Source organism: Crinia signifera, chromosome 7 (genome assembly GCF_055691185.1).
Source record: "Crinia signifera chromosome 7, ASM5569118v1, whole genome shotgun sequence".
Classification (NCBI taxonomy): Eukaryota; Metazoa; Chordata; class Amphibia; order Anura; family Myobatrachidae; genus Crinia; species Crinia signifera.
In genome coordinates this window covers 180,242,392-180,257,127 of record NC_139223.1, presented here as the reverse complement: position 1 = coordinate 180,257,127, position 14,736 = coordinate 180,242,392, and the positions used below count along the sequence as shown (strand labels likewise).

Genomic DNA, 14,736 nt, shown 5'->3' with positions numbered 1-14,736 from the left:
GAGTCTTGAAGTCAGCCAGCCACAGAACCTGTGTAATTAATATGTGTCCGGAATTAAAGGGACTAGGTGGTACCCCTAGCTACGTGACATTTCCTAGTGTGGGTGATCTTATGTTTTTTAGCCATATGTGTCCCACACACACATTCATGTCTCCATTAGGAGGCATTTCAGTGTCTCATCACATTCATTAGGCCACTAAATGCACATACATAGATCACTATGCAGAAATGACATCATCCATGGCCAAATTATGCACCTCCACCTGTTGTGAAACTACACATTCCACCATAGCTTGACAATGTGGTTATTATGGAGTAATTTAACTATGGGATGGCATACTGGGATGTGTAGTTTCTCACCAGCTACATGTGCACAGTTTGCTCATTCTTGTTTCAGTAGCATCATATGGAACATGTTACAACAACTCTTTCAAAAACACACTTTCTGTTGTCCCATCACATACTTCACATGAGCAGAACTGTGCCCATAACCTCACATCACACCAATGGTGCATGTTTCATATATCAATGTGGGTTATTAGACATGGTTGTGTTCACATGTGACATTGAAGTGTAGCACTATCTACAAACACACCTTTCTATTATTCTCAAAACATACATGTAACATATGTACACACATATGACATTATCAGGGGGACAAACACCAGGGCTATTTTTCAGCAGGCTCCAGCAGCAACTGAGGCCCTTATTCTAGGTCACTCTTTCTGACCACATATTTCTTAGATGGTCAAAACCATGTGCACTGCAGGTGAGGCAGGTGTAAAACCCCACCCAAATCTGATTATCTCTGCACAAGTAACACCTGCCTCACCTGCAGTGCACATGGTTTTGTCCATCTAAGAAATATTTTGTCTGAGTGAACTAGAATAAGGGCCTCAGTTCCTGCTGGAGCCTGCTGAAAAATAGCCCTGACAAACACACTAACCTTTTCTTCACCGCTAGCCAATCTCTGACCACTGGTGACACCTGGTTCACTTCCTCTGTGATCTTGTCCCAAAGCTTTCTCCTTGCACTGGCACCCGGCTTCCTGGTTGCCAATTCTATCCATTCGCGTGCCCTGGGCACTAAGATTCTTAATTCTGCCTCTACAAATGCAGGGTTTCTCTTTCTGGTGGTGGCATCCTGCTCAGTCCTCACCCTCGATGTTGCAGCCTGTTTTCTGGTGGCCCCAGTTCTCTCACCATGCACCTGCTGGGTCACACCTGTTTGGAGAGATGCAACCTCTTGTTCTGGCTGGTTGCTTGGCCCTTGTGGAGCTGGTGGAGGTTGAACAGGGCCTGTTACTGAGGGGCCCGCTTGGTCTTGGGTCCTCCTTGTCCTCTCCTGCTCCCTCTGCCTCAACCTTTCCAGCAAGGATTCTGCTCTGGCTCTCTGGAGAGCGTCCTCAGCTGCGGAATCGTCTGAACTAGACATGTTTGCAGCAATTGTGGCCTGCATCTGACTGAATATTTATATGTTAATCTCCCGCCATGAACAAGGGGGCGTATATTTTTCCCCGCAATGTACTTGCTCATTTACGCTGATATTTCCCGCCGATAATTGCCGCTTAAATTACGCAGGTCTCCACGCACCTGATCAATCACCTGTATATGCACATACACAGGTTGTGGAGCATTGTGTTCTGCAGCGTGAAATGTGTGCACCTGTCATTCCAATGATGAGTGTTGTCAGCTGGTATCTGTTGGAGTTCGTGTATGCTTTGTGAGTCACATTTCAAAACATCACGTTATAATGCTTTCCTTGCATATGTAATGAGTATGAAATTGTCATACACCAACATGTTGCATTGTGCCCCTTTAAGCAGCGTATTTATAAGGTAGACGGTTGCGTGTATTATTTTCCGCACACTGTTTATACAGTACGGCTCTCCATGGTAATCGGTGTATTGTGCCCCCTTTAAGCAGCGTATTTATAAGGTAGACGGTTGCGTGTATTATTTTCCGCACACTGTATATACAGTACGGCTCTCCATGGTAATCGGTGTATTGTGCCATCTTTAAGCAGCGTATTTATAAGGTAGACGGTTGCGTGTATTATTTTTCGCACACTGTATATACAGTTCCTCTCTATACATTGAATGCTTGCTGTTGGTTTTGGTCTGTGTATATCGGAACGGTCCGCGAAAGTTTCTACTCGCATCCAGTTTGTTAATGTAAGAAGGATTAATAAAGTTAATACCAAACAAACAATTTTTTAGACCAATCAGCAAGCACCAAAAGTGATATATGTACCTGCAATTATTAACTGCGCCATTGGCACTATGACTTCAACCAGGGCTAGGCCGTTTTCGACCCAGGAGTTGTTGGCCTTGGTTGAGGTCATGGACCGTCACCTGGGGCCCAGGGGCCCATATGTGAGTAATATGGACAAGCGGCGGGCGTATACTGCTGCCCGCCGCCTAATCTACTCCACGACCGGCGTCCGCAGAAGCCTGGGGCAAGTGGAGCGGCGCTGGTCAGACCTGCGCCGGCGGCAGCCAGTTTTGCTCTGCACACTTCGCCGCCATATTGCCCGATGTAAGTTTTTATTACTAGTATGTCTGCGTTTTTTTGCAAATGTTTTCTGTACTTTTTATAAATATGTTCCTGAGTATGGGGGTGTATATGGGTGTATAGGGGGTGTATAGGGGGTGTATAGGGGGTGTATAGGGGGTGTATATGGGTGTATAGGGGGTGTATAGGGGGTGTATAGGGGGTGTATAGGGGGGGTTTAAGTAGTTGCTCAGTTTTTGGGTGTAGCATATCAATTAGTTTGCATGATAAATGTCTGAAATATAACAGCAATGATAATTTGGAAGGTTATGAGCATGACTAATGTGAATTTTTCTTTCCCCCTTTTTTTTGCAACCCAATCTTCGATTTCTATGTCATCAACATGAACATTTCAGCACGGGCAAGGGCACGCATGGAAGCCCGGGAGCAGGCAGCCTGGGACCAGGCAGCCCAGGAGCAGGCAGCCCTGGAGCAGCCAGACGAGGAGGAGGAAGAGGAGGAGGAGGAAGAGGAGGAGGAGGAAGAAGAGGAGGAGGAAGAAGAGGAGGAGGAGGAAGAGGAGGAGGAGGAAGAGGAGGAGGAGGAAGAGGAGGCCGAGACAATGGCTCAAGCTGGGGCCCACACAATTTCCCCATCCCCTTCCCCCACCCCCTCCCCACCCCCTCCCCAACCCCCACCCCCACCCCCTCCCCAACCCCCACCCCACCCCCTCCCCCACCCCCTCCCCAACCCCCACCCCCACCCCCTCCCCAACCCCCACCCACACCCCTACCCCCACCCACACCCCTACCCCCACCCCCTCCCCACCCCATTTCCAACCCCCCTACACCTCTCCACCACCCACCCCCAAACCTCTCCAATCCCCACTCACACCCACTACCTCTATCCAAATTCCCATCCCATCCCCCTTGCTCCTGACCCCCCCAACCACCGCACAGCCAACCAGCGGCGACCAGGATGGCTCAAGTAGCCGTAAGTAAATAATGTGTCTAATGTTTACCTACACATTTCTACACATAAACAATCACAACAACCACATATGTGTATCCAACATCAACATTAGTTGCAACATATCACTGCAGGGCGACCATGAGGTGTGTCCTGTCCTTCTCCAGGAACAAGGGTCCCCTTGGTGGTTTTTTTGAGTGTGGCCATGCCTCACCCCTTGAATAATTGACATAACAGTACATCCAATGAGATATCCGACATTAGTGGTGTGGTAGTAATGTGGCTCCAGGTGTTGGGTAACTCCAGTTCCCAGCATGATGTGCAACATAAATGTAGAGATTGTTTTGTTAATAGTGTGTGAGGCCATGCGGATGCATGCTTTACAAACATAGCTGTAGGCCTATAATTTGTACAGCAATGTCCTAAATTTAAAATAGTAATGAGTGCTTAACCCACAACAATGTCATAACCCTTAAATAGCACAGCCTAATTGTGAGGTTAGAGGACAGTCCCCCAAAACCAAACTACCAATTGGGTCTCAGCATACATACATTCAAGAAGGAGTAATTTAATTAATGTTATTTACTATGTACAGTATGTGTGTGTTAACATATTATTTTTTAGTACTGTGTTTACAGCAGACCCATCTTCAATGTAGTTTCAAAATGTATGTGGCCTTCACACATAACTCTGAACTTTTTATTATGTACAAATACAACAAACATTTGTGTATGTTATATATTAATTTTTTGTTTTATCCCTTCATTACAGACACTGAACAGCAGCAGGAGGAGGTGGCAGCCCTAATGCGGGAGATCGTCCTCACCCTCCTGTACCTCCAGATCCTGTTTGGCCTTCTGGAGGCCCGCATTTAATTTTTTTTTATCCCCCCCCCCTTATTATTTTTGTTCTAAATAAAAGTTTATGTACAGTTCGAAATTGCCTGTGTTTTTAATCAGAAATATGTTAGAGGGCTTGTAAGGGTAGGTACATACAGATGTGTACTGTAAGTTATACTTGTAATTTGAGGTGAGGGGTAATGATTGATGTGTGAATGTGTGTGTTTTTGAGTAAAATAACACATAGTGAAAATGCATGAATGTTTAATGTTGTTAGATTAAAACATCACACATAACATCAGGGTAGGTATACATGTTACACATTGTGGACAAAGTAATTATGGACATAATTTAGTACATATACAGAAACACCAACATAACTTGATTTAAAAGTAACAGCAATATGGGGACACATAGATAGTGATTAAAATGCCACATTAGAACATAACAAATATACATGTAATGAGGGTTCAAATGTTGTTTTATTAGGTCTTTATTAAGGTAGACAATTGAGTTAATAGAAAACAATAATAGATTAACAAATAGATTAATTAATCAATTGACAGAATTGTAGTTGAAAGGCAAGATGTGCAGGTCCATATATGTGAAGGGTATGGCAGCGTACACGGACGTACGCTCACTCTCACGAGCGGTGACATAAGCTGTGTTTTCCATTGAAAACAATAGGGACCCGTCCGTGCAAGCTGGCGTACGCTCAGATCTCCGCAAGAAGTCGGTGGGAAGACGGACGAAAGACGTCTGTAAACGGCGCCGTACGCTCAGTTGTACGCCTGTTGTCGGAGTGCAAGGGCTGGGCCGTCCGCGTACGTTGCCGTACGCTCATTTGTACGCCACTCCCCTTCTACGTTATTTCTGCCCGTATGTAAGCGGCTGATTTGTGGGTGGACTTAACCCTAACGGCCGCGTACGGCTAGCGTACGTTAATAGTGAACGTACGCACGTTTGGCCGCTCCGATCAGAATAACCTCCATTGATACAACAAACTGGGTATTTACAGGAACAGTCAAAAGGTATGAAGGCCTATATGAAAAATAATCATACATAGTATTTGAATTAATATTGATAACATATTATAACATAATTGTGTAATAGACACATTCAGTGCACACTGGGTGAATCCTCCCCCTGCAATGTCCTGCTTCCACTCCCACTGATGTCAGCTGCAGAGGGGGAGAGGGATGAGGGGGGAGAGGAGAGGGATGAGGGGGAGAGCATTACTCTGTCTGCAGAGAGGAAGGACATCTCACCCATTTCCTCCCCCAATCTCAGCGCTGGCAGATAGAGAGGGGCTTGCATTTAGTGCCACTGGGAGACATGACAGCCAGGTACCTGCATGCAGCGCACAGCACGGGATAATCAGCTTCAGCAGAAGCAGGATCAGTGGAGGACAGACACGCTGTGACAAGGGCAGAAGAGGTATAGGCACATATACTGTATATATATCCCAGTGCAATGCATGGTGCAGATAAGGACAGGCACATTGTGACTGTAAGTACCAGATAACAAGGGGAAGATAACATGGGAGCATTTTGGCCCAAAAATCCCATAAATAACATTATAGAGTCCATTGCCGCATAAACAGTCATAAGGACCAGGGTAGAACCATTACAAGAAAAGGGGAAGAGATATGGAAATGATATTTATATTGTTAGTATTATTATGAACAGTTATTTATATAGCGCACACATATCACACAGCACATTACAGAGAACAGTCCAGCCATTCACATCAGATACACTATAAAGAAGAGGGGCCAGCTGAAGCCTTGTCATTGTCACCTCTGCCCCCTGATAGACCTGGTAGCCTGGACTGCTCTGTGGCTGGGGGCTTATCCATAGCAGGCTGCATGCGGACGTTGGACTGATCAGCCTACCACTGCTACCTCTGGTGCGGAGATGGGAACCCAGGGTCCGGGACGGAAGAGGCACCCCAACAGGGAAAAGCTTTCCGCAGAGGACCAGGCCTTAAATCAGATCGCCAGAGAGGTGAGTCTGGGGTGCTTCCTATTTCTGTAACTATAGGACATGTGTTGTGTGACACCTGGGGTTTGATGTAGTATGTTGCAAAATATGTGTAAATATGTTGCAATATCTGTGAAAATATATAGCTATGTATTAGATATGTCATGTAAATCTATAGATTGTAAGCTTGCGAGCAGGGCCCTCCGACCTTTTTGACTGTCTGTAGCTAACCAGATTGTTGTATCACTGTTTCCCATTGTAAAGTGAAAGGGAATTTATGGCGCTATGTCAGAAACTGATAATAATAAAAAAAATAATTTATGGAGTATAAAATAAGCCTAAAGGTGACCATACACTAGTGCGATTTGTTACATTACATACACTAGTGCGACCTGTTACATTACATACACTAGTGCGATTTGTTACATTACATACACTAGTGCGACCTGTTACATTACATACACTAGTGCGATTTGTTACATTACATACACTAGTGCGATTTGTTACATTACATACACTAGTGCGACCTGTTACATGACATACACTAGTGCGACCTGTTACATTACATACACTAGTGCGATTTGTTACATTACATACACTAGTGCGACCTGTTACATTACATACACTAGTGCGATTTGTTACATTACATACACTAGTGCGACCTGTTACATGACATACACTAGTGCGACCTGTTACATTACATACACTAGTGCGATTTGTTACATTACATACACTAGTGCGACTTGTTACATTACATACACTAGTGCGACCTGTTACATTACATACACTAGTGCGATTTGTTACATTACATACACTAGTGCGATTTGTTACATTACATACACTAGTGCGATTTGTTACATTACATACACTAGTGTGATTTGTTACATTACATACACTATTGCGATTTGTTACATTACACACACTAGTGCGATTTGTTACATTACATACACTGGTGCGACCTGTTACATTACATACACTAGTGCGATTTGTTACATTACATACACTAGTGCAATTTGTTACATTGCATACACTAGTGCGATTTGTTACATAACATACACTAGTGCGATTTGTTACATAACATACACTAGTGCGATTTGTTACATTACACACACTAGTGCGATTTGTTACATTACACACACTAGTGCGATTTTGTACATTACATACACTATGCGATTTGTTACATTACACACACTAGTGCGATTTGTTACATTACATACACTAGTGCAATTTGTTACATTACATACACTAGTGCGATTTTGTACATTACATACACTATGCGATTTGTTACATTACACACACTAGTGCGATTTGTTACATTACATACACTAGTGCAATTTGTTACTATGCATACACTAGTGCAATTTGTTACATGACATACACTAGTGCGATTTGTTACATGACATACACTAGTGCGATTTGTTACATGACATACACTAGTGCGATTTGTTACATTACATACACTAGTGCGATTTGTTACATTACATACACTAGTGCAATTTGTTACATTGCATACACTAGTGCGATTTGTTACGTTACATACACTAGTGCGATTTGTTACATGACATACACTAGTGCGATTTGTTACATTACATACACTAGTGCGATTTGTTACATAACATACACTAGTGCGATTTGTTACATTACATACACTAGTGCGATTTGTTACATAACATACACTAGTGCGATTTGTTACATTACATACACTAGTGCGATTTGTTACATAACATACACTAGTGCGATTTGTTACATTACATACACTGGTGCGATTTGTTACATTACACACACTGGTGCGATTTGTTACATAACATACACTAGTGCGATTTGTTACATTACATACACTAGTGCGATTTGTTACATTTCATACACTAGTGCGATTTGTTACATTACATACACTAGTGCGATTTGTTACATTACATACACTGGTGCGATTTGTTACATCACATACACTGGTGCGATTTGTTACATTACATACACTGGTGCGATTTGTTACATTACATACACTGGTGCGATTTGTTACATCACATACACTGGTGCGATTTGTTACATTACATACACTAGTGCGATTTGTTACATTACATACACTAGTGCGATTTGTTACATTTCATACACTAGTGCGATTTGTTACGTTACATACACTAGTGCGATTTGTTACATTACATACACTAGTGCAATTTGTTACATTACATACACTAGTGCGATTTGTTACATTTCATACACTAGTGCGATTTGTTACATTACACACACTAGTGCGATTTGTTACATTACATACACTAGTGCGATTTGTTACATTACACACACTAGTGCGATTTGTTACATTACATACACTAGTGCGATTTGTTACATTACACACACTAGTGCGATTTGGGCCCTTTTCATCTGATTCCGATGCGCCAGGCCAAGAAATCGGATGAAAAGTATAAAATCACATGTGTTATACCTCAGATCCGATGCGCTGTCCGGTGGACATTGGATTGGAGCCGGAGATCGTTATGGCTGTCACAAGGTTCTATCTAATCCTACAGATATGACTGGGATCGCATACGATACATCGTAAGCAAAAGGACCACATATGATGTATCGTATGCGATCCAGCTGCAGGATGAGTGGGCGGGGTCTCACATGCGAATACCTTGCACCAGTGGTTGGGCACCTTTAGGTCTATAGTCATCAAACGTTCATCCCAGAAAAAGTTCTAGATTGTGCTGATTAATATTGGGTAGCACGGTGGAAGGTGCTGAAACTTTGAGCATGATAACAACAATGTATGTCATGCATTTGTCCCCCAGTACCCCAAATAATGGGGTCACTCAGGAAGCGCTGTGTAACAATGACAGGGTGGGCAGTGCACGTCACGCCAGCTGTTCTCTTAGATTCTCCTGACAACTGCTAGCTCTGACAACCAGTGTGTGTGTCTTGGTGTTAAGAGCAGAAGTTCCCAGACTGGGAAAAACTTCTGTGGCATATTTTGGGTTAAAAGCCAAATGCAAGGAATGAGCCAGACCCTGGAGAGAACTTGTTTCCCTGTCACACTCTGACAAGGTTCTCCCAGCTGTCCTGTCACCTGGTGCTGCTGTCAGGCCCTGAGATGCCCGAAGCCTTCTGTCCCAGTTACTGCAGCCACGTCAACCCCTTTGTTGCTTGTTAACACTGTAATGTACCTTCTTTGATGTCCAGTTCTGCAAAAGGCAGATTGACAGCAGGAAAACCTGGAAAGCCGGTATCTCATTGTAGGCCAGATTCTAAGCTTTAAAAGTGATAAAATGGAGAGGGATAAACAGTCAGCCAATCAGCTCCTGCCTAACATTTTTGAAACACATTGGCCCTTATTCTGCTTGGAACGGCCGGAGCCGCATATGCGGCTCCGACCGTGCAGGCGAATCCCCGCCTTCCATACGGATCGCCACGGCCGTCCGTACGCGGACATGTGGCGGTCCGCATGAAAATGGCGGGGGATACGCCTCCACCATCTTGGAGCAGCCCCCTGCATTTGATGGTCACCGACCATCGAAGGCAGGGCCGCACGCTCCACCAGCTCCCGCACCCATAGACCTCACGGACACTTGTCCGTGTGAAAGCATGTATGGGGGCGGGCAGCTGACATCCGGCGATGTCAGATGCCCGCCCCCAACACATGCGTCACAGCCTCATTACCATGCGTACGCCCCGCGTTTGCATGGGAACGCCCATGAAACGCGGGCGTATGCATAGGGAAATGAGGCTAAGTAGCCCCTATCCACCCCCTTTGCGGCGTTAAAAAAAATTGTGCGGCGATTTCGCCTGCACATGCGCAGAGTGCCCTCTGCACATGCGCAGAGCGAAAACATCGGCGGAACGGCCGCATGCGGCCGTTACCGCTTAGATCAGAATAAGGGCCATTATCACTCTCCATTTTATCACTTTTGAAGCTTAGTGCATCTGGCCCTGCGTCTCAAAAAAAGTATTGCAGCACAAAAATATTGTGGCCATGAGCCGGGGCGCAGAGCACCGTCATATGCGGACATCCGCGCTGGCAGATTTAAGGGCCTCTTTACATAGTCTTGGAGAAAGATACAGTGGGCGGAGCTAATGTACCAGCCAATCAGCTCCTAACTCTCACCTTACAGGCTTTGTTTGAAAAATGACGGGAGCTGATTGGCTGGCAATTTATCTCAATTCACTTTATCTCTCCCCTAGATGGGTTCGACTAAGCATGGTTGACCACGCATCGGATCGGAGGGGATGTCTACAAGTGCGATTTGGGCCGATTTCACTGCCCGATTCATCCGAATCGGGTGAAATCGTTCCCATATCGCATAGTGTATTTAAGACTACAGATATGGCTATTTCACGGACAGTATGATCGAGCCACATGGCGAGCGAACAGTCCTCTCTTGTATCCTCCGTTAAGGTGTGCATGATGCCCGGTGTGCCATCTGCTGAGCATCGCGGACAGCGTTTTGGACTGGGGTGCCGCTCCGGCCCAACGCGTCTTATTTGCTACAATTGCTTTTAAGTTAAACATTTTCACTGATCAATCAGAAACAAAAGTCTGGTGCCTTTAATTAATAATTCTTCCAAGTAGTCTTTGGACTACAGTGGGTGCACAGTAGCTGTCCCCCTTATGGATGCATGGGGTGGTCGGACTGGCACACCCACACTGATTTATTGTTTGCTTAATTCCCATACTTATTGTTGGAACAATGACGAATTTATAACTGGCCCATGTCCCGGAAAATCAGAATTGTTCCTGGCCAATGCCAACGCTGATGGTACATGGTAACTTCAATCTGTCTGTCATGTACTATATATAAATATATATTTATAGTTATATAAAGATCAAACTGTAATCTAGTGTAGAGTCCTAGGTTTTATGGTGAGTCGCCCGAAATGCTTCCCGCTGAGACACAGCCTTAAATAGCCTCCACTGTAAAGCCAGCTCTAGGCCGGGCAGATGGCACATGTGTATCGCACTATCAAGGCTGATCTGTATCATCGCTCTGATCTAATGGGGTTTGACAACTTAACTAACTACACCGTCTACACTGTCTATACTGTGCGTGGCAGGGATGCCACAAAGCTGACCTCATCGTGACCTCGTATTGTCTACCCAGTTTCCATACTCGTCCTAGAACGAGACAGTTAGGGGAGATGGTATCAAGAGAGATTCATTGGAGAAGTTGCCCATAAGCAACCAATCAGCTTCCGTCGTTTCACAGATGTGGCTAGGTATACAACAGAAGCTGATTGGATGCTTTGAAAACTTCCCCACTTTATCTCTCACTTTCCAAGTCTTGATACATTTCCCCCTTTGTACCCAAATTGTATTTGTTGACTATCCCCTGTGCGTACTCCATATTTATTATTTGTTTATTTACAGTTTCTTATATAGCGCAGCAGATTCCGTTACAGTTTCTTATATAGCGCAGCAGATTCCGTTACAGGGTCTTATATAGCGCAGCAGATTCCGTTACAGTTTCTTATATAGGGCAGCAGATTCCGTTGCGCATTACAATTGTATGTGTTTGATCAGAAATATTCAGCATGGGATTAATCAAACTATGATTAGTGAACTGGTTATAATTTTTTTCCTGTGTGATAATTAGAGTCTAGAGATTAGTGGCATTTCCTGTCTGACCTCTTTTTTTTTTCTGGGGGGAGGGGGAGAGGCGGAAAGCTTTTTTTTTTTTAGAAGTGTACTATTGGTTTCCCATAGCAACCAATTAGATTGTATCTATCATTTTGTAGATGGTGGGGTACAGGATAACTGATATCTTGAAGTTTATTGGTTGTGATTGATAATGTAGCTTTGTCACTTGTCCACTTCTTCCTTCTTTAGAAGGTTTAATATATTTCCCATTCGATGATGGCTTTTTATTGCCAGTTATCTGGGCATTGAATAGTGTGTGTGTGTGTGTGGGGGGGGGGGGGGGGGGGGGCTGGATCATGTGTCCACGCCTTGATATGGCCCACCCACGTCGAGGTGCATGGCAAGACTTAGGGGTTTATGTACTAAATACTTGAGGGCAGCCAGCTTCGGGAAGAGGGAGCGGGGCCACCGGTGGGAAGTAGAACAGGCGGTGCCGTGGTGGAGCTTGTGGGAAGTATGGTATATGTGGCGTGTGCGATTGTGTCATTGTAGTGGTGTGGGGTACAAGCGTAGCTGTTCCCAGCTCCCCCTAAGCGTTGCGATCATCACATAGGCCAGGGGTCTTCAACCTTTAAGACAACGTGGGCCACCTAAAAAAATCCAGTGAAGCCCGAGGGCCACTAAACTCTACTGCGGTATTTCGGACAGCCCCATAGAATCACAGCTCCCCTATAACATCAGCACAGTCCTTCATAGATAGTTGGCACAGCCGCCCATACTCAGCACAAACCCCCACACACACACACACACACATACCCCAATAGTCATCAGCAGCCAATTTGGGATCCAGTGCAAACAGTGAAATATGTGGCCCCCCATATATAATTTGATATTGAATAAATTGCACGCGCCGTAGGCGCGCTCCCAAAAAGGGGTGTGGCCTAATTATAAGGGCGTGGTCTAATTTTAAAGAGTGTGAACTAGCAGGAAAACAATTACCTGACACCTCTTTTGCAACCTGCATGACCAGACATTGGTTACCGCAGGAATGGTCTTTGTCCTCACACGCTTAAGTTGACTGAAGGCTGCACAGTGACATATAAGCATGAAGGCCCAACACAGTGAACTAGTATGCCTCACAGATCAAGCCCAAACAATGAAAGGCTACTTAAATCAATATAAACTGTTACACATTGTGCATCACACCATAGTGTCCATTAGACATTATGCCACACACCATAATACCTGTTGGACATTATGTCATACTCAGTAATGCCCATTACACATTATGCCGCACACCGTAATGCCCATTACACATTAATCCACACAAAATTATGCCCATTGCACATTATGCCCCACACTGATGCCCATTATGCCACAGACCATAATGCCAGCAGTACTCCTGCTTTTACATATGATGCCCCAGCAGTGCCCCTCACCCAATGCCCCAGCAGTGCCCCCACACAATGCCCCAGCAGTGCCCCTCACACACAATGCCCCAGTAGTGCCCCTCACACACAATGCCCCAGCAGTGCCCCTCACACACAATGCCCCAGCAGTGCCCCTCACACACAATGCCCCCAGTAATGCCCCACACACAATGCCCCCAGTAATGCCTGCAGCTTTGCCAGGTCCCCTGCTCCAGCCAGCTGTACCTCCTCATCCTGCAGCTTTGCCGGGTCACTATCCATGCCTTCTCCTGCAGTTTCGCCAGGTCCCCTCCGCCAGCTGTGCCTCCTCCTCCTGCAGTTCCTGCGCCAGGTCCCCTGCTCCCGCCAGCTGCGTTGCCTCCTCCCGCAGCTTCGCCGGGTCCCAACTCCCCAGCTCCCACCAGACGTGCCTCCACCTCCCTCAGCCGCGCTGGATCCACTCCTCTGCCCTGCCTGCAGCCAATGAAAAATCGGGTAGGCGGCACCCGGGGGGACTCCATTACCCTGCCTCCCTCGGCAGCGTTTTCTTTTACTTAAAAAAAAAAAATCTTGTGCATGGCTGGCCGGTGGGCAGAGGGCCACTGAGATTAGCTCCGTGGGCCACTCGTGGCCCGCGGGCCATGGGTTGAAGACCCCTGACATAGGCCCTTGTTCTGATTGAGTCGGATGGCTCCGAATGCAGACGGACGGCCGATGGTTGGTGTTTGCGCATGTGCAGAGGCGTATCTGCGCATGTGCGAACTTCGCGTACGTCCGAATATGGTGTGAATTCTGTACAGAAAACGGGCGGAACAATCCGATCAGGGGGTGGAGAGGGGTGTGAAGGGCTGTTTGGGCTCATTACCATATGCGTACGCCCTGCGTTACATGGGCGTTCCCATGAAAACGCTGGCCGTACATATGGTAATCCGGCCGTGACGAACGTGTGGGGGGGCAGACATATGACATAGCCGGATGCCAGCTGCTCGCCCATATCCCTGCGTTTGCACAGAGAAATGCCCGAGTGTTCTTGAGCACTCGGTGCTGCCTGACCACTTGGTCCAGCATTCGATGGTCGGCGACCATCGGAGGATGGGGGAGGTTCCCACAGATGGAGGAGGTGTTCACATGAAACATCCACTCGCGGTCCGTTCGATCGGCATCTTACCGCATTCGGATGGTGTGAGCGATCGTACGGTAGGCGGGGCTAAGAACACTCGGTTCCTGTCTGAAAATACGCATCTGTCCGATTCAACTAGAATAAGGGCCATAATGCTGCAGCAGTGATTATGTTAGCAGCAGCATCATTACGTCACGAACACTGGCTAAAAAATGTATTATCTTATTTAAAAAAGGTTGATTTTAATATGCTAATTTTACTGGAACATGACTTATAATCGCAGTCTGTACTCATCAATATTCCAACCAGGAACAACACACAAACTTTTTTTATTTCTACAGATACTGAATTGTAATTTGG

General features: G+C 45.7%; 1 protein-coding gene across 14 annotated transcripts in view; it reads left to right on the top strand.

Moving 5' to 3' along the window:
• The first annotated feature begins 5,508 nt into the window (after window positions 1-5,508).
• The window catches only part of LRRFIP1 (LRR binding FLII interacting protein 1), a 125,801-nt gene continuing 116,573 nt past the window's right edge, over window positions 5,509-14,736 (top strand). For 12 of the 14 annotated variants that reach the window (XM_083154533.1, XM_083154532.1, XM_083154531.1 and 9 more), the window contains exon 1: window positions 5,509-6,305. In XM_083154533.1, coding sequence (XP_083010659.1) covers window positions 6,216-6,305 — 90 coding nt within the window. In that variant the 5' untranslated portion in view covers window positions 5,509-6,215. The remainder of the gene's footprint in view (window positions 6,306-14,736) is intronic. The other 2 variants (XM_083154518.1, XM_083154517.1) reach the window with 2 other exon arrangements.